Source organism: Leptonotus elevatus, chromosome 16, assembly GCF_054856555.1.
Source record: "Leptonotus elevatus isolate MCC_2025b chromosome 16, RoL_Lele_1.0, whole genome shotgun sequence".
Taxonomy (NCBI): domain Eukaryota; kingdom Metazoa; phylum Chordata; class Actinopteri; order Syngnathiformes; family Syngnathidae; genus Leptonotus; species Leptonotus elevatus.
This window is the reverse complement of record NC_141254.1, coordinates 6,488,315-6,509,470: the sequence shown is the minus strand read 5'-3', so window position 1 is coordinate 6,509,470 and position 21,156 is coordinate 6,488,315. Positions and strand designations below refer to the sequence as shown.

Below are 21,156 nucleotides of genomic sequence, written 5' to 3'. Positions count from 1 at the left end.
CTATGTTCAAAACTTTTTTTTTTTTTTTTGTTCATGTCGGAGCAGAAGGAGGAGCCTTCTTGGTGTGTAGTAAATCTGCACATGTGCGTGTGTCAAAAAGTGTGTGACAGAGGGCATGTTTATCAGCAACGGGCGGCCTGATGATAGCGTGCGTCTATTGGCGTGCATGAAGGTGATCTTCATGCAAGTGACGCTAAATCACAGCTGCCAGGCTGACTGAGGGACATCTGTCAGCGTACGTCGTTACGCCGCTCGATTTACCCCGCAGGGTCACGGCGGATTGACACGCCTGTTTTTCCACAGTGGAACACACCAATTTCGGTCCTCACGACGAGTGTTTAGAGAGTGAAGACCTCCGCCAAGGTTATTTGAACTTGCCCCCGACACCAGTTTCACAGAGTGACATGAAATTGGCCGGACGTGTCTATCATGACTAGAGGCACGAAAATGTCTCGAGGACCCATGGCTGAAATTTAACAGGAAGTCGGCCATTTTGGTTTACAGCAGCCATTTCAGGATGAATTCAAATGCTTGAACGTGAAATTAAATTAGCCCCCAACACCAGTTTTGCCAATCAATGTGAAATTCGCTGGATGTGTCTATCACAACTGGACGCATGAAAAAGTCTCAAGCACCCATGCCTGGAATTAAACAGAAAGTTGACTATTTTGGTTTGAAGCAGCCATTTTTGGGGTGCGTTCCAGGGCTCGAATGTTAAATAAAATGAGTCCCCAACACCAATTTTATCAATCAACACGAAATTGGGAGGCGATACCCATTATAACTGGATGCTCTAAAAAGTCTCAAGGACCCCATGTTTGGAATTGAGAAAGTCGGCCATTTTGATTTAAAGCAGATATTTGGAGGCCAAATTTCATGAAAAAGAGGCCTGGAAAGTGTTTTTTTTTTTTTTTTAAATTAAGCCCCTGTCACCAGTTTCACCAATCGACACGGAATTAAGTGGACATGACCATCATAAGTGACGCATGATAAAGTCTTAAGGACCCATGCCCAGAATTTATCAGATAGTCGGTTATTCTGACTTGAAGCAGCCATTTTGGGTGAATTCCAGAGCTCATACTGGAATGCTAGACAGATGGATGACACTAAATTACTTTATTTTATTGCCTGTGTAATTTAATATGTCGTCAAAGTTAGAGCCTCATTTGGAGGACTGGCTGTGGTGTGTAGTATTAATGAAAATCCCCGCCAACAGCTATGGAAAAAAAAAACCCATGTCGACGACACGACGAATGACGCTGCCAGGAAATAGACCGCACCTCGGTTCATTTTCCGCATGACCCCGTCCCCGCTTCCAATCTCCCACAACTCGCCATTTATTTCCTCCCCTGCCTGGTATTAAATCAAGTCCGGCTGAACGTGGTGGCCTATTTGACGGGCGCGCAAAACGGTGGCCGCCTCATCCGTCGGCCGGCCGGGCTCGCTCACTTCCTGGCAACCAACCAAATTAGTCGCTCTGTTTTCTCCGTGCTTTGGGAAGAGCCAGAGTACGGCCAGATAGTGTAATTCGTTTATACAGTCGTAATGCATGCATGTGGCCAGGCCAAACGTGCGCCTGCTCACACACACAAACAAACATTTGTCTTTGTATCATCGTGGGGACATCTCATTGACATGATGCATTTCCTAGCCCCTTCTCCTAACTCAGACCATCAAAAATAATAGGCTACCCCCATTCCTTACCCTAACCTCAACCATCACCCAATTCAAACCTAAACTCTAAAACCAAGTCTTGATACTCAAAAAGAGGTCTGAACTTGTGGGGACCACCAAAATGTCCCCACAATGGTAGTTAAACCTGGAAAAACACACGCGGATGGGCCCCACAATGTAGCAAAGACAAAGGCACGCACACACACTAAAATCAGTGTTTTAAGAGATGTGAGTAGAGATAGATAGATGAAATATATTAGAACTCATCTAATCAGACTTTGCATCAGCATACAAAAAGTACGTACGTCTTTAATGGTACATGAATCATCAAGTAGGGTTTCAGGTTAAAGTTTCAAGACTTCTCAAGCCAAGATTTGGTTTTAAGTCAGTGTTAAGACTTCAAGTGGTTGTTTGAGGCCGAGTTAGGGTTTCAAAATTGGGTTCAAAGTCAGGGATAGGGTTTAAGTCTAGGGTTAAAGTTACAAAATATGGTTTCAGGTAGGCAATATGACGATATTTATCGTAAAGACGATAGAGAAAAAATATTGTCATTTTCTTCCTATCGTGTCTATCGTCATTTGTCACTTACAGCAAAAAGCAAACAAAATAAGTGACAGAGGACGCTTGTTTGACGTCCAAAAGCTTTCGTTCTGCTTGCTTGTTTTTCACAGCTTGCAGCCTGAGCAAGCAGTAAATGATACATAGTCGTCATACATTACAAGCTTACGGTGCCAAAGTAAATCTAACATCCATCCATTATCTGATCCGCTAAGTAGTAGTCAATGAAAAGGAATAGAAAACGAGGCGGGTAAATGCAAATAACCAATACTACTACTTTGAAAAACTTAACTAAAACTCCTTTTGGCTCATTGAAATAACCTAGTGGCAGCTGTGTGAAACAAGCATAGCCGTTTGCGGGTCTAAATGTGCAGTTTTAGCATCATTAAAACACGGATGTTTAAAAAATTGAACGGCAGAGAGAGCGCCCAAAAGCTCCGCTGCGATGTTACCTACAAGCGGGGGTACTCACGTCGAGGCGAGATCAGTTTTACCACTTGCGTCGCAGCATAGCAACGAGCTCGGCTGGCTAACACGGCACATAAACATGTCGCGCGTTCGCTCCTAAGTTAGTAATCACAGCCTCCGTGCTGTGGCGGCGTATAAAAAGCACTTCTTCAGTTACAAGTATCGAAGTTCTCACGAACAGATTATGAGGCGTGATTAACAGGGAAAGGCGTAGAAGCCTCGCTATGCTAACCGCTTTGCTAACTGGCTAACGTTATCGTGAATTTAAGTGCATGGGTGATCGATTACACTTTTTACAAAGTTCTCACTGGTATCACGTTAAAGCAGAGCGTGTCAAACTTTTAAGAGAAAAACAGCTGGCCTTTTAATGAGTCTCTGGGGAGAAAAAGTAATGCTACACACTTAGCTAAACAGGAAGTGATGTGATTGTTACCACGTCCCGCATACGTCAACCGAGAGGAGGAAGATTAACCAAAAGGCTTGATATAAGCGATTCAGAAAATGGATGGATATACTAAGTAAATGCCTTTCATATCACTAAATATTTGTTTTCACACTGCAGTCCCGAGTTTGGATTTTGACTCTAAATCTGCACAATAAATGAAACGACATTACAGTAGATCTCATCTGTCTGAAACATTTTTGTATCCCCTATTTAGATTCATAAATACATTTGTGAACAAATATGTCAGTGGTTACTGTGCCTCTTTTGTGAAAATTTGATAATTTTATATAGCAGCATTTCTCTTTTGATACAGATCTGTTTAATGTCACTTCAAAATAAAATGAGAAAAGGTAAACAGTCATGGTGTAATGCACATATTTTTTGGGGGAGAAAATCTGAAAATATATCATCGTATATTGTTATCGTGATATAAAATAGCCTATATCGTGATAGAAGATTTTTCAAGCCCAGCATGAGTTTCAGGTCAGGGTTAGGGTTTCTAGTCTGAGTTAAAAGTTTTAAAGTAAGTTTTTAGGCCTGCATTAGGGTTAAACTTTATGGTTTCAAGCCTTCATTAATGTTTCAATTTAAGACATTTTAAGACTGTTGGGTTTTCAAATGAGGGTTTTAAGACTGAGTTAAGGTTTCTCAAATTTGTGTAAGGTTTTTAAATTAGGCTTTTAGGACAGGATTGGGGTTTCAAAGTGAGATTTCAAATATGAGTTAGAGTTTCAAGTTGGGATTTTGAATTGGGGTCCTAAGCTTGTGCGAGGCTTTCAAATTAAGACTTTGTGCCTGAATTTCAAAATAGGGTTTCAAGTCAATGTTACATTCTGCTTTCAAGTGATGTCTATAGTTAGGGTTTCAAAGGAGGGTTAAGGTATCTGACATTAAAGCACACCAGTATACACCCGTCATATCTTGTGTAAAAGGTTTGACAGCACGCTGAGCGGTGGTGAGGCTTTCGGGCATTTAGTAAGCTTTTCCAGGCGCAAAGTGTCTCGGCGTGTCGTCTGCGCCGCCGGGGGGAAGACGAAATCCCGTAATGGACAATAACCCGCTCCATGATGGACCGATAAGCCGCTAGAGCGGACAAACGTGCGCGCGGCCCCCGATTACTGTCAGAAGCAGCTCAGCCCAGCCGCTACTGAAAATCACCGTGCGTGACGGAAAAACAACCACACACGGTTGCATACCTCCCCTCTGGAAAATAAATGCCACCTTTATGACACATTGATGCCACGCCTCCAGTAAGGCACCAACATGGGCAGTAACTGGAGCGGCCTAGGGTAAGGTTTCAAACAAGGTTTGAAAGTCAGCTTTATTGCTTCAAGTTAGGGTTTCCAGCCAAGGGCAGGGTGTCAGGGGTTTCACGTTACAATTTTCAAAAAAGAATTAGGGTTACAAACTAGGATTATTACTTCAAAGTGGGGTTGCAAGTCGCTGTTGAGATTTTGTAGTAGGATTTTAAGACAGTGTTAAGGCTTCAATTTAGGGTTTCAAGTCTGGATTGTGATTTCCAGCCAGGGTTGTTGTTTCAGGTTAGGTTTTCAAGTTAAGGTTTTAAACCTGGGTCACGGTTTCAAGCCAGGGTATGAATCGCAAAATTGGGTTTTAAGACAGAGTTCATGGTTCAAGACCATGGTTAATTTTTTTAATTAGGCTTTCAAATTGGGGTTTTAAGTTTGAGTCCGGGTTTCAAGCAAGGGTTGAAGTTGCAAATTAGAGTTTCAAGCCTTGGTTTCAGTTGGGGTTTAAACAAGGCCTAGGGTTTCAACATTAGGATTTCAAACAAGGGTTCGGGCTTCACTCCTGATTTAGGATGTCCGGACTTTCAAATTATCACTCAGCCATTTAAACCAAACTCAGCACTGTTTTGTTTTTGGTAGAGGCTGCTGTTTTGGTTAGCAAAGGAGCGAGCTTTTTTTTGTTTCCTAGTGTAGCATTTATTTGAGGAGCGCCAAGTGCATGCCACCATTTGAATGCACATTTTCTTTCCCTCCTGGTATACAAAATAGCCTGCAGCCACACTGGCATCTTCCAGTTGAAAGTGAAAGTGAATAATCAGGTCCCCAACAGGATCCCAAAGCTGTTTCCTCACCCACCGTTGACCCGCCGGGCCTCCCTCTGTTGCACGTCGCCGTCTGTTCTTCTCTCGAGGCGTTTAATAGACGACGGCGGCGGCGAATACAAAACTATTGGCTAATGTGTTTCATGTAAAATATGCCTTCCGCCCACCGCGTCTCATCTTGAATCGGATGTTGACATGCGTCTTCCTCAGCAACGAGTCCTTTTTGTTGCCTGTTGTAGCTTCGTGTCGACAGAATGCAGAAGTAAAAAAAATCTCATGGTAGAATGCATATGCAAAATAGGTCATTCATTATTTCTCGTTTTAGGTTACACTGAAAAAAAAAAAACTTAAAACAGTTATAAGTTGGAACAACTTTCAAATATAAATTGTTGACAATTTGGCAACACTGTTAGGTAGCACAACAAAGCAAGTTGGTTCGATTTTAAAGTAGAACGATTCAGTGGGATTACGATTTGATTCAATATGATACGGCTCATTTCGAGGAGCTTGTGTTGCAGTTCAATTCGATGCACTCACATCTTTCAAATCAAAACTGATTTTCTGATTCAAACACACATATATGACACTTTTGTAAAAATATAGAGTACAGTATTTTAGAGTGAGGCCGAACTGATTCGAGGCTGATGCAAATTCCGACATTTACCCCCCAAAAATTCTGATAAATGATTAATCGGTCAATTTAGATATTTAATTTTTTTGTGCCATTTTTACAGTTACTTGTTCTTAATATTTGATTAAAGAAAAATATTTTGGGTAGGAATGTGTTTTTGAATGTAATTATCTTTGTCCTGTGTTGTCTTGTGGGTAATGCACAAAAAAAAATTGAAAAAAAATCTACCAATTTTATGAGCTCCTATCGCTCCTTTAAATCAGCCGTCCGATTAATCAATCTTGCCCTATTGCAGAGTGCTACTTTCCTTAAATTAAAAAATAAATAAATAAAAATTTCTACGGCATCACTTGAATTGCTCCATTTTATTTTAGATTAATTGTAACCGTAAGCGTAACGTTATGGAACGTGAAAGATGTTTTTGTCCAAATAAAGGCCTCCCCTCTAAGGCGTGCGCGCCTGCATGGATGATGAGACGACGAGGCGTTCATAACCGCAGCATGTTGAGTCTACGCGGGTTCACTCCTAGACATTGACGTGATCCTCATGCCAATTCAGCGCTACAGTACGTGTTGCCATGCCGCTTATGTGTTGCGCTACATACTCCCCATGAACCACCTTGAACCCAGCTCACCCCTCACCATCGTTGCATTGCCAATACCGTTTAATGCCCCCCGCCCCAACACCCCCCACAATGCATCTTTTATTGTGGGAGGGGGAAACACAAGCTCAAGGTCCACTTGTTGTCATTTAATACACTTTATGGATCTTCCTCAGTTGTCATGGTGACACCTTTAGTGTCAGGCAATTCATGCATCGCACTTTTTATAAGCTCTCTCCGTCGGGGCCTCTATCGCCGTGACGACTGAGCCGGTGGCGAAAAACCACACGGTGATGTGGTTTCGCGGCGTATTGATCACGTGGCGGATGTCGACCTGCTCGTCGAGTCTCGTCGACCCGCTTGATTGCCGCCTCTCGTTAATTAAAAATAGACACTTGGTGTATTTTTAGAGTCGTTGAAAGCTGCTCGTGCTCGTCAAGTGTGATTGGTATGTGATGCGGATTCGCAGTACGCGAATAATACTCCGAGCAGCAATATACCATGCACCGTCGTGACTATTTCAACACTTTACTGCAAGATGTGTGCTTTACGTCCATATAACAATCACATGTGTTTTCCACAAAAAAAAAGTCAATTTTTGTGGCACCACAGCATGACATGCACTATTGTGACACATTTTTTAATACAAATATTGCAGTAGGATGCGTGTCGTATGGCAACCTATTGATGAATGCCACTTATTGTCCCCCCAAAAAGTTAATTTTGGTGCCACTGGAGCATGACATGCACTGTTGTGACTATTTATTGAATACACATATTGCAGTAGAATGCGTCGTATGACGATCTATTAATGAATCCCACCTATTTTCCACAAAAAAGTAAATTTTTGTGGTACTGCAGCATGAAATGCACTTTCGTGGCTATTGTGGCGCATACTGCAGGATCTGTGTTACATGCTAATATAATGCTGAATCACAATTGTTTCAGCAACAACAAAATGAGTTACTGCAGCATGACATGCACTGTCGTGACTATTCCAACATGGTTGATTTTAAATGCCCAATCGTCAAGTTCGGAGCATGTCATGCACTTCTGTGACTATTCCAACACGATACAGCCTAAAAACGGCCTTTCATCTACTTCCCATTGTGACCAGCTTAGCCTTCCGGGTCCAGAGTCATCCCAAACGACAGTTTTTCTAATGTTTACGATATTTTTAGAAGCTTTTGAGACGATGAAACGCTTCTCCAACTCTCTGCTGACAAAAGCGGTGAGTCACAATCACACCTGCCCGAAAAAGCAGGCGCAAATCGACACATCGACTACACGCTTGAAGAGCTATAAAGAGCTATAAAGTTGACCTTGCTGCAACAATGCCAATCCGTTAAACCCACCTTTTGTTTTATTTAGATTGAACACGAGATATATCTATCCATATTATCTTTTGGGTTTTATTTGCTGGCTGCTTTCTAAGAAAGGTCAGCTAATTCAGGTGTTGAATAGAGACTGAGGCCAACATCGATTATTAGCAGCCGAGCTCCATCCTGCTTCAATAAATCGGGCAGATGCAAAGTAATCTCCCAGGATGCAGCCACGAAAGCTTATGATTTTACATATCAAATGAAGTTATGTGGCAATAAAGATCTGAGGAATTTATGAACTCTCTTGTTTCCCCGTGCAGCCGATTTGTCCTTTGTGTGACTTTGGCTGCCAGGATTCTTCGTTTCACAGTGTGGATGGTAGCAACCACCCCAAATCTAAAATATTTGCAAATGAGCTCAACAGAACTCAGCAGGGAGTTGCCAATAAAACCGGCCTCTGTTGTAATATCAGTTGTCATATTAGAGAGTTGGGGGGGGTTATAAAAAAAATATTAAAAAAAACAGCATAATTGAAGATAATAGTATCACATTGTATTTGTAAAGGAATTGGACTCAATTGGATCATATTGGAACTTTCAATTCAATTTCAATTCAATTCCAAAAATTTTTTTCATTCTTTAAAAGAAAAAGAAATGAAAGGGGGCAGAAAGAAGAAAAACTTGTAATATCTGCCCCTATTCAACACACAGACACACACACAAAAAGGTCAGCCCAAAATAAATGACAGCAAACAGTCAAGATGCTTTCGGAGTAACAATTTAACAAAATCATTCAATAGAATTACCTTGTGCTAATTTTTTTTTTCCAGTAATTGTGCTTTTATAATTAAAAAAAAAAAATACAAATGGACTGAGATGCTGCCATTTGTATGCCTTGTTATTAAGGCACCTAGGAACTGCCTTGAAATTATGTGGGGGGAGTAAAATATGTCAACTTCAAAGTAAAAAAAAAAAAAAGTCACTTAAAACAATGCCAATTATTTCAGATGCATTCCCCTCAAACCCTGATTGTGAATCATGATGAGGGGGGTGAAAATAGGACGGACTGGTAACGCATGTAATTCTTAATCAGTATGCAAATTTGTGAATCATTCCCCCCGTTGTGATGGGAAGGAAGCGCTTGTGTGAAGTAGGGACCCTTCTTTCTGTTTGGCCTCTCCACACAAGCTCCCCTGGGGTCAATGCCGGATTGCTGTGTCAAGTGTGTGCGTCTGGCTGTTGAGCCAATTCCAAAACAACTCTTTTGCCTATCGGCTGAAATCATCTTTTTGGTAATAAGCAAAACAAACAACACATTTCAAAAAAATATAGTTACCAGAATTTGTCATCCCTCTCTAATGAGAAGGAAGTAATGGGATGCGCTGCAAAGCATGCGAGAAAATTGCTCATTGGAGCCTGGCACTGACAAGCAAATTAACACTCTGCCACTTGTTACTTCAGACCGCATGGTGCCCATTAAAGTGGATCCGGTATTTTTTATTTACTTCCCAGTAAGAGGGAGACACGTTATATCTGAGGGGAGACTGAGGGCCATGGCCTGGAAGCACAACCGCACACAATCAGGATATTAAAGCTCCGCCAGACATAAAAAAAAAATAATAATCCTGTTTTTATTTCTCAGCATTTTTTTAAAAACACATTTTATCCCAGAGGAGACTGAGGACCATTATCTTAAAAGTGACAAAATTGTATGCTGTCTCCTGTATTTACTTCTCGGGAATAGGGAGATGCATTTTATCCGAAAGGAGACTGAGGTTTCTGACCTGGAAGTGCATCAGCACATGATCAGGCCCTTAAGAGTCCGCCAGACATCAACATTTCTTTTTTTTATTGCTTCAACATTATTGTAAATATGTTTTATCCGACAGGAGACTGAGGGCCCCTTAACTAGCCAGAGTTCACCAAATAGTGTTTGAAATTTAATAAAAGTTAAATTATCTGGTCCTTAAAAGTTGCATTTTTTTAAACATTTTATCCAAGAGGAGACTGAGGGCCCTGATCTGTAATAATAACATAATAAGGCCCCTAAGGGTCTGCCAGTCATTAACTTTTCTCCTGTTTTTACTTTGCTGCATTCTTGGAAATATACTTTATCCAAGAGAAGACTGAGGGCCCTGACCTGGCACAGTTCCACGATTAGCTTTCGAGATTAAAAAAAATAAAATAATAATAATAATAATAATAATAATAATATATATATATATATAGTTTTTCCTTTTTTGAGGTGGAAGAATCTGGTCTGTTTGTTCCTATGATAATGTGAAACGTGTCCTCCTCTTCCAACGTCTTGATATGTTTTTCATACTTTCTTCACCTTGCAATTACCACCAGCGCAGCAATGCAGAAAGCTCGCAAACTGACCGATGAATTATAAGTCTTTTTATAACGCATCCGGCATGGCTTTCATTCAACCCCCCCCCCCCCCCCGTCGCCACTTTAGATGACTAATATGTCTGTTTTCTCAGGGAAGCGTTTAACCTGCAAAACTCTTACTTGTACCTATTAAATTATGCACTTCATCTCAGCCTGCTGCGCCTTTCTTACCTCTTTCGTTTAATTATGGCTCTGAATGAATGAATGATCAAGTAGGTGGGGTGGTTGAGTTCACAAAAACGAGTAGAAAGTCAAACCAAAGCATGCCAAGTGCAAAAAAAAAAAAAAGCATCGTAGTCAAAGCGAGTTTTTTGAAGTGGTATTCTGAAAATAAAAAATAAATAAAACACACAACTTATTTCCATTAAACTGTTCGCATGCGCTCCAAACGAAGACAACAACAGAGTAAACAAGTACATGACTTTTGAGACTTTCCTTTGTGAGCAAGATGACGCCAAAAACCACAATGATATTGATTGTACAAAACAAGCCAAGCGATTTTTTTTGCCAAACTTTGCAAAACCCATTCAATTGCGAATCTCTTACATTTTTGTTGCATTTTGAATCATGGCGGGAAGATGATCAACATGGTTTTGATTTCTGCTTTTGTGTCATAATGACGTTTTTTTTCTTTTTCTTTTTCTTCCTTCCAGCCACGCTGGGAACGCTGGACTTCGGCCTGCTGTACGACCAGGAGAACAATGCTCTGCACTGCACCATTAACAAAGCCAAGGTAATCATTTTTTTTCCATCTAATATGTAATGTGCTACCATCCTTTTGCCTATTTGAATATAAAAAAGGATGTCAGATCTGTCCATGCTATTCTCATAATCATTCACACAGGCGTAATTTTATAAAACCAAAAGTCTGCCATTTTGTTTTGAAGCGGCCATGTCAGGGTTATTTTTGCCATTGTCAGGTCGCCCCGAAGTTTGTTGCATATAGCAACATGAAATTTGGTACAGTAGTCATATCTATCTCAAGTGAACCCGTAAAAAAGTCTCAAGAACCCACGGGGAGTCTGCCATTTGGCATTGAAGCAGCCATTTCAAGGTCATTTTGGCCATTGCTAGGTCGCTAATCCTGTTATTCTTGAAAAATACAAATCAATCATTGGTTTGAAGAAATGTTGTGTGTCATACTGAGTTGGGAGAGTAATTTAAATATTATGGACCACAAACCGAAATCAAACCTTTATTTTGTCTCCTTCAAGGTCAAACCATAAACAAAAGAGCCATATTTGTTTTGATCCTTGTGCTCCAGACGTAATTCAAACAGCATAAAAAGTCCAAATGTAAGATGTTAGCAATTTCTTTGGTTGGGTAGCGTGAATACTATTTGAATTTGTTGGCAACAAAAACAGGTGGCCTCCATTCTACCAGCCATTCTCGTAACCCAGGGGTGTCAAACTCATATTAGCTCAGGGGCTGATTACCGAGTGGGCTGGATCGGTAAACTAATGGTATATAACAATTGCCATCAATTTTCACTATTTGTGGGTTAGCCCTAAATTATGGAACTCAAACTGTAATCGTATTGTTCTCAAATAACACAAATGCAAATGGGACGCGGCAACACTTTGCCTGTATGAGTTCCGGACGTGTTAAATCTACCTGTTTTGCATTTATATTGTTCCCAGAATGCATTGTGTGGCGCAGTTGATGAAGTTATAAGGACGTTAATCCTTGTCATATGTATTTGTGTTACCAGTAATTGAATTTGTGTAGTATTTAACACGTTTATGTTGGTCTATGATTATTATTATTTTTTTTAAACAAATCATAACTTTAAGTTATTTGTAAAATAATGACATCCAGGACGATTCCGTGTGCAAGTTGCATTGCTCATCTGAGGACTGCTTGTGAAATTACGAATGTATGTATTGATTGTGGCCGGCTGATTAATTGGTCTGACATTACAATTTTTTTTTTTTACTTTTCAAAATTGTCTCGCGGGCCGGATTAAACCCCTTTGCGGGCCGTATATTTGACACGGATGTCGTAACCTTTCACACGGCATCATTTTTGGTACGGCACTAAATTTGAAAGATCAATTGGCCATTAAAAATGTTAATTTCGCGGCAGTGACAGACTGCTGACATTTTCCCTTTACTGATGCATAAACAGCAGCGAGCGAGAGGGGGAATCGAAGCCAAATTTGCATAACGCAACTGACACGCTTTCAATATGTTGCCCGCGTCAATATTAATACGACACCGCGTGAATATTTTTTCCATCCTACGCGTTGCCACGGAATAGCGCCTTAACACGTCCTGCGGTGGGAACGTCGTCTGTGTCTTTATTTAATGTCGATGGGTACGGATTATTTCTAAAAGCTGATTACTGCGTACAGTTTTAGAAACATTAGCAGTGGATTAAGTGTTGAAAAGGAAATGATCATACAGCGAGCATACATCCAGATGACAGAATTTGTGTTTTTGTTTCACAATGTAGCGTTTTCGATCTGCCAGCAGTGCAAAGTCTGAGTTTGCTAGCGCTTAGACCAAATCTAGCTCACCTTTGAAAGACCCCTAAAAATGGCCAAAATAGGGACTGATTTACAGTATTTGGCCTTTATTGGCTTTACGTTGAATGCCAACAGAGGGAAGGACCTGCAATCGTGACACACTATTAATAGAGAAGACCTTTATTTCTTAATTCACTGGCTTCCCCCATTTGATTCCATAGTAACCCCGGTTTAATCTGATTCACTTTGAGGCGTAAAACTGCTGTCTTTGCTGTAGAGTACGGCATAAATCTCACCTGACATGATTAAGAGCACCGTCTGGAAGCGACTCTGTTTTATCAAATATAAAATAAAACACCAGCACAACCTTGCAGATGCCCGATACCATCTTTGGACAGAAGAAATATACAACGTTTCTTCATAACTTTTTCATGCGCGTAACTTATGGAAAAGTTCCTCAAATAGTGGCCATCCCTATGATAGAAGCCGTACCATCATTTGAAAATGAAGGTCTAATTCCATGGACGCCTCTTTTCCACCACTGGTATGCTGGAGGGGCCCCACAATTTTTCCTCGGTGCTGCTCGAGGGCCACATCGGATTTCCTAACCAGATGTTGGACAAAAAGACTTCAATGGACAAAATACGTGCATGAAACGTGCTCTTAATATATTTCATTTTTCATACTACATTTCTCAATGTAGGTATAAAATATCAACCATTCTAACACAACAACAAAGGATTTTAAAATTTTAATTATTATTATATATATATTTTTAAAGTTTTTTCTTTCCCAGCGCAAAGGGCTCTTTTGCATAAAAATGACCACTCAAGGACAGCACAAAATTGCTGAGCAGCAAACCAACATTAAGTGCAAGAACGCATTTTGTGCACGTTCTGACAAAAATCAACTCACTCAAAATTGTATTGGTATTGGGATACTATTTTTGTGCTGCGTTATTAAAAATAGTAGGGCCACTCATGTTGTTGTATTGGGCATTATAAGACATGGCAGGTAAGCTCAACTAAAACATGTCTGCCATCTAGTGGTGAATGGTGACATTGCAACTTAAAGCTACAGTCGATGTATGTTCGCAATCCGGCACCTGCAAATTCACATATTCGCTGAATTTTTTTCACCCCATTTTTTTTTCAATATTTTTTAATATGTGTTTTATTTTTTTACTTTTTTTCCCGGAATTACTTTCCCTATTTACACCCAGCTTTACGTGGAATACTTATAAAGAATGTTTATCAAAGTTTTTTTTGTTGGATGGGGTTTAAAAAAAAAAAAAAGAAACATTTTTGCCCATCCCTGATGGTACTGTACAATGATACGACAATATGTACAGTATTTCTAATCATTGTATGCTTGGTTTTGTGTTCAAATATGTTTACTATGTGTTTGGGAAGTGTTTTAATAGTACAGGAGTTGGTTGAATCAGTACTTTTACTCTGAGTCTTCTTTTCTTTTCTTTTTTTACACAAGAGTCCGGACTTTTACTTGAGTACGCCACCTCAGTCCAAAGGCAGGCTTCCATTTCTGTGGCCATATCGGTTTCTCCTGTGTGTCATTGCGGGTTTTAGCCTTGGTGGTGCCAAGTGGGCAGAAGGGCCCAATGATTTATTACATCCATTTCCCTGTGGCTTTGTTTTTTTGGCCACAGTCTTGATAACTTGAGGAAACCGTCAAACAAGGACACCGGCCAGACTTAATAGCTTAATTGATGTGACTGATGTTGACTTTTTCTGTAAGTCAGGCCATACTATCAGTGGGCTTGCGTAACAATTAGCACATCTTTTACATGCTAATGCGTCAGAGGCACAAAATGTTACCTCCGCAGCTCGCCTTGATTAAAGCAATTACCACCCCTGCCTTCTCCGCCGCCTTTTCATTCTCAGACAAATGAGGTTATTTCCACTCACCCGTCTGCCTTTGTGTGTGCGATGGAGCAAAAATGTCTCATACCTTGGTGACACACACACCACCCCCGCTAGGCTCCCTTGCTCTGTTCTTGTTGCGCTAATTAAATCAGGGCCAAATCGAGGTGGTTTGTTTGGTCAGGCAGCTTTTCCAGGAAGTAGAAAACAAGGGTGCTTTAATCGAAGTTTGTTTGTGGAGTTGAAGTATCCGAGTCTGCCTACAAGCAATGACAAAAATTGAAATGTTTCACAATTTGGGTGCAATCAGAGTGAAATCTGTAACACAACTTGAACTTGAATGTGAGTGTAAAATGCTCGTTTTCAACCAAGACAGCAGACTTCCAATTAATTTTTCGGGTTAGGGTTAGGGCATGTTGAGACTTTTTTTTGTGGGTGAATTCATGATAGATAATCCTGCCAAATGTTATGTTCTTAACTCATTCACTCCCAGCCTTTTTCACTGAAGCAACACCCTTTACTCCCGGCTGTTTTACTGGATTTTGACAGATTTTGCAAGTCCCGCAGTCTATTGAGTTCCATTGCTATAAAAACATGGAACAGACGAAAAGAAAGATTAGAGTCTCTTCTTACATCAGGAAAAAAAGCATATTTCTATCTGTTTCCGTTTTGAAGCTAGTAGCATTAGAATATAGCTAAGTTTCATTGTTATTCTTAAATCTGTTTAGAATTGTTGGTAAATTAGCTTTTTTCAACATGGCCCTGGTTGGTCTCTTTTTTGCTCTGCTGTCCCCTGCTGGTCATTTTTGTAATAACTACCATTTCTTTAACCATTCTCTGCAGTTCAGAGACTGCATCAAAGCCTTCTGTATGCTCTAGCATAAATTTTAAAAAACAACAACACAAAAAACATCTAAATACGTCTTTGGGACACGTTTTTGGGGAGGAAATTAGTTAAGTGAGACAGGGCTCAGGGACAAAATTTTCAAAAACCTCTACTACGTGCTACCAACGTGGCAGTGGCCAAAACGCAAATGTTTCACAATTTGTTGTTTCTCATCCATCTTGTATAAGTGGTTCAGATTTGGTAGAAGTCCTACAAAATCTCTTGGCCAAGTTTGAAGGGTACCCAGAAATGGCCAAAATAAGCATAAAATGTCCCCTTTAAACCAAAATGGCTAACTTCCTGTGTGTTTTAGGCATGGATTCTTGAGTTTTTTTTTGTGGGACTACTCCAGATAGACATGTCTACCAAATCTCATCCTCCTAAAGGTCACTAGCTTTAGGGACTGAATTTTATTAGCGTTTTGTGTTTAATGGCCAAAATCGCCCTAAAATGAAACTTCCTGTGTCTTTTCAGGCTTGGCTTCTTGAGACTTGTTTGTGGTTCAACCCATGGCAGACATGCCTCCCAATTTCCATGCTCTGAAAAGAAACTGACTTTGGGGATGAAATGTCTGCTTTAAACCAACATGGCTGACTTCCTGTGTTTTTTGGAGAATGCCTTCTTGAGACTTTTTTGTGGGTCAACTCATGGCAGACATGCCTTCCAAATTCCATGCTCCTAAAAGAAACTGACTTTGGGAATTGACTAGTGACTGGGTCGTGTTTTTTAAAATGTCTGCTTTAAACCAAAATGGCTGACTTTCTGTGTCTTTTGGGGAATGGCTTCTTGAGATTTTTTTGTGGGTCTACTAATGGCAGATATGCCTACCAAATTCTATGCCCTTAAGGGAAACTGGCTACAGAAGTAACAAGTTCCTGGGCCTTGCTGGTGTGTTTGCACTAATGAACCTGCCGAGTGAGTCAGACGCTGTGTCAGCATTGAATAGAAGGTCCGAGACCTGTTAATTCCTTGCCGCCTACGCTACAACCTACCTTGACACGCCAGCTGCCGTGTTTTCTTTGGGCCCTTCCTCCTGTGGTTTGCTCTTTTGTTTTCCCTGCACACCCACGTTCACTCTAGCTCAAGAACACAAAACACTGCGGGTTTTTTGTTTGTTTATTTGTTTGTTTGTTTGTACCAAACATGTACAATGATCCCTAAGCACTAGCTATCAAAAGGACTACTTGCTTTCTGAGTCTTGGAAATTTTTAGAATCTTGGGACTGTGAGTTGGTCCAGTCTTGCACTGATGAGTCCAATAATGGACTGGATATGAAAATATAAACTAACCCTTCATTTTGACTTAAAAATGACAAAAATTGAGTTAGCCAACTCTAGTTTTCAGTGGCTCAATTGTGAACATGTGATTGGTTATTTGTTGAAGTTGGCGAACTCGGATTTGCAATTGTAACCTAAAATCCCCTAAAAAGCGGAGTTGTGTTTTACATCTGTTGTTGGGCGAAGATTGCAGATGGCAGATGTGATTGGTTATTAAGTGTGATCGTTTGTAAGGCGAATGATTTCGTAGGCGGCGCAATGCTTTTTGGTTTGCGGTGTACAGCAACACTTGTGTTTGTCTTTTGATAAAACACTCGACCTTGTGACGAGCAATAGGAATGAAGAACATTGTGGTGTGACAAACGAGCGATGCCGTGTAACCGCAGCAACCACAGCCTGAAAAGTCTGCCAGTTGCCATCTTTCATGGTGAAATACAAACGGGGTCCAATGTAGGAAAACAGCAGGAAAAATAGGCTTGGATAAAAATAAATAAATAAATAACACCTCTTTATTTGTGATTCATATTTTTTGTTTGTTTTTGTTTTAGCACTGAAACCATTATGGTTTGCTCTAATGTAAAGTAGTCAGTGCACATCACACACTCATTCATGTCTTAACTGCCGCCAACAAAAGTGAGTGCACACCTAAGTGAAAATGTCCTAATTGTGCCCGATTTTCCATTTTCCTGTGAAAATGTGATGAAGTCATTCATTTAATCTCCACACATCTATCTGTCAAGCATCTTCAAAGGGGCGAGTAATTTTCCTTTATGACAGTGATATTATTCAGTGGTTAACATCAAATATGTGCGCTAAGCTAATTATGCTAACGCCTTTACAATTAATCAAAGTTTTTCAGGGTGACAGTTTGACCATCAAAACCTCAAACTTGACATGAATTGCTTTGTCGAAAAAAGTCCTGTGTTGAACTTTGGAGGTTCCACTGCACTTCCTGTCTCATATCATGTGCAATCATTTTAATTTATGACACCATTACTTTTCTGTTTTTCAATCTCATGACTCTTTTGTCCTTTCTTCCCCAACTCAATCTCTCTCTTTTTTTTGCATGCTTTCATGTCTGTGTATTGCGTTCCACACACACACACACACACACACACAGCTTCCTGTTCCCAGATACAAGAAGGTAAGCCTGCCAGATAAGCTCCAACCCTTGACTCAATCGTTTCGTCTTATCTCCAAAAGCATCCGCAACCACCAGTGGACCCTGATTGACATCCCACCCGCAACCCCCGCCCCCGCCCCCGGCCCCTCCGACTTCCCTCATTGTGATTCCACACCTTAACGTACTCAACCTGAACCTGCTCACTGGTCACTCCCAGTCTTCTCAGCTCAACACTCTTGGTGTCTTTCGGGTCAATTTGACCCGCCCGCTCCCACCCCCAAATTCGCCTCCTTTTATGTTGCGGGTCAAAATGGCGCATTTAAAATGCTCCCAAAATATTTGTCGAATGTACAAGTGGGTTTTTTTTAGGACACTTTACACTCATTCCCACTATTAAAAAAAAAAGAATGTTGTCAATTCTAAACATGCAGCGGGTCACACTGACCCATTCACATTTCTGGTGTATCAAAAAAAAAAAATCATTAGAGAACATGGAATAGAACTTCAAGCATAGTTCCAAATTGCAAGAGATCCGATACTGTCGTTGGAATTTTGCTAATCAGTTTATTTACTGTATATGAGAACAACCGCAGAACAAATAATGAAACTTTCCATAATAAATGAAGGTTCCAATTTGTAAACATTTATCGAGAAACACTTTTTTTCAGATTTTATCTATTGGGATTCTTGTTATGGCGACATTCAAAAAAACAGGAAGTGGAACTTAGCGCCACACAGGACATACCGTTAGTTCTAAATTGTAAACATTTAGAGAGAGCCATTTCTTGTCAGAATTTTGCTATTGATTTTATTAAAATAAATAAAGTGTAAACTAAAAACCATACAAGCAATCACTTCAAAATCTGCGATTCAGTGCACAGGTGCGAATGCTAAATCTCAATATGCACGCAGGCTGCATCTGGCCTCCGTTCTCTGATACTACCTCGCCTCAGCCTTTGTTTCCCTGCAAAAATAAATGAGTCTCCATCAACCCGGGCCGTCCCCGTGCGACCCCCTGAGCCGTAACTCCTCTCCTCCCTCATCGGCGGCGTCATCAACGCTGACACTTGCCGGTGATGAGTTGGACCCATCTGCCCGGCCCGCCACATTACCCGCCTCCATCACCCGCCGCCATCACTCGGCCCTCGCGCCAAGCATCCAAGACCCCAGGTGCTTCCCCGCAACAAAATCACCTCCTAGCTATGGGTGAAATCCACTTAGTAGTAATACTTTGTTGCAATACTTGTAACTGTAATGAAAATGAATAATGCTTGTAAAATTTGATACACCACAAAGAAGAGTGTTTGTTAACAGCCCTGCCAAATTTGACTGATTAAAAAAAATCAGCAATTGGATCAAATGTGGCTTCAAAATCATGAAAACAAGGCACTCTAAATCAGCAGACTATCCGAAGGGAAGGTGCCTTTTTTGGAGTGTCGGCAAAGCTAGCTAGCCAGCTAACTGCATGTCGCAATGTGCGACATAACAGATGACGCGAACAAAGTCACATTCTACTGATTGCACTAATAGTCTTTGTTATCATAAGTTAATTTTGGATATTTATTTTGGTAGTCAGTTTACAATGTTAGCAAAGCTTTGCGAACATGTGAAAGTCAAGCTAATCCTAGATAGCTCATGTTTTTTTGTAAAATTTACAGTATACAATTGACAGTAAAAATTCAGTTTTACTCATACGTAAAGGGTAATTCGACCCCAAAAAATATTTCTTGACAATAATACGCTCTTTGCAGCGCCACTAACCATTCTGGTTAATATTGCATTAGTGGAATATGAGTTATGCAGCAAAATCCAGCAGTTTTATTTTCAATATCAGAAGGCGGCCATTTTGCCACATGCTGGCGAGTGAAAATGACATCACAGTTGCTCATGTCTCAGGTAGCAACCAAATACTGCTCAGCTTCAGAAAACAGGCGAGCTGTGATTGGTCGTTGCCTAAGCCCTGAGCAACATTGATGTCATCTCCAGTCGGCAGCAAGTGGCAAAATGGCCGCCCCCTGGGATGGATGAAAACAGCTGGATTTTGCTTCATAACTCATATTCCACAAATGTAATATTAATCCGAATGTCATGTTTAGACTCACAGGTCACATATAACATATTATTGTCAAGAAATGCTTAAGGTTAACTTCCCCTTTAAGGACTTTTCATAGTCTTTCTCTCTATTTTACATTCGCTTAAGAACAAAAGTGGATTCATCAGTATCTTTATTTCTACTCAAGTACAGTGTGAGTACATTAGCCACCTCTGATGGTCCTGTCGCAGTCCTCCCGTTTTTATCCGTGATTGATACCTTGTCCGCCCTGGCGTCACCAGCCCGGTCAGATATGATAATGAAGACGCATGCGGCGCTGATGAGGAGGCTGATAACGGCGCGGGAAATCAAAGTGTGTGTGCGCGCAAAACCAACACACGAGAACACATCCAGTTTGGGCAAGATGAATCACAAATGACTGCTGCGGTTCTCGGGAGAGGGTAGACCTCCGCCAAGGTTGAACAGCTTTGACATGGATCACGCACCTCCTGTGTATCCTTAAAAATGTAAATTAAGACTTTCAAAAAAATTTTTTTTATTTTATTTACTCATATCTCAAGGCACTGCTGTATATGGAATCTTATGGCCCACCCAGTAATTTTACCTCCAAAAATACCGTTGGAAAAACTCTTAACTCATTCACCCCCAGCCATTTTCACTAAAGCAACCCCCTTCGCTCCTACCAAAAGAAAGATTTGAGTCTCTTCTTTCATCTGGAAAAAAAAGTATATTTCTATTTCTTTCTCAGCAATTAAAATTAGAATATAGCTAACTTTCATCATTATTCACAAATCTGTTGAAAACACTGGGGAAAAGAGCTTTTTTTGCAACATGGCCCTGGTTGATCTCTTATACTCTGCTGCCACCTGCTGGCCGTTTTTGTAATAACTACCATTGCTTCAAGCATTCTCTTTACTTTAGAGGCTGCATCAAAGCCTTCTGTATGCTTTAGCATAAAAGAACATTTAAAAACATATAAATACGTCTTTGGGAGCATAGTGACATTTAAAATGGAACATATCTATATGTTTCTGGGAGCAAACGTGTAAAGAGACGAGAAAAACCTCAACAACTCGCGCGTAGACCTCCACCAAGGAAAAGACAAACTTATTTGGATCAACATTCAGCATCAAAACAAAAATAATATTTACTGTATACACCCCTCCCCATTTCTCTCATTGAAATCCAAGTTGCTATCTTTCTACGTGTTGATCAATTCAAAGTGCCGGACTCCCAACAAATGTGTTGGGAAATAAAAGCCACTTATTAGCTATAAGCGTCAGCAGATGTTTCTTCTTCTTGCTGGC

At 40.5% G+C, this 21,156-nt stretch overlaps 1 protein-coding gene across 2 annotated transcripts in view; it reads left to right on the top strand.

Annotated features, from left to right (window-relative positions):
• The window catches only part of doc2b (double C2-like domains, beta), a 71,180-nt gene that overhangs the window by 24,076 nt on the left and 25,948 nt on the right, over positions 1–21,156 (top strand). The window contains exons 2-3 of one of the 2 annotated variants that reach the window (XM_086099057.1): positions 10,817–10,896; positions 17,794–17,817. In XM_086099057.1, the coding sequence (XP_085955183.1) occupies positions 10,817–10,896; positions 17,794–17,817 (104 nt within the window). The remainder of the gene's footprint in view (positions 1–10,816; positions 10,897–17,793; positions 17,818–21,156) is intronic. The other variant, XM_086099059.1, reaches the window with a different exon arrangement.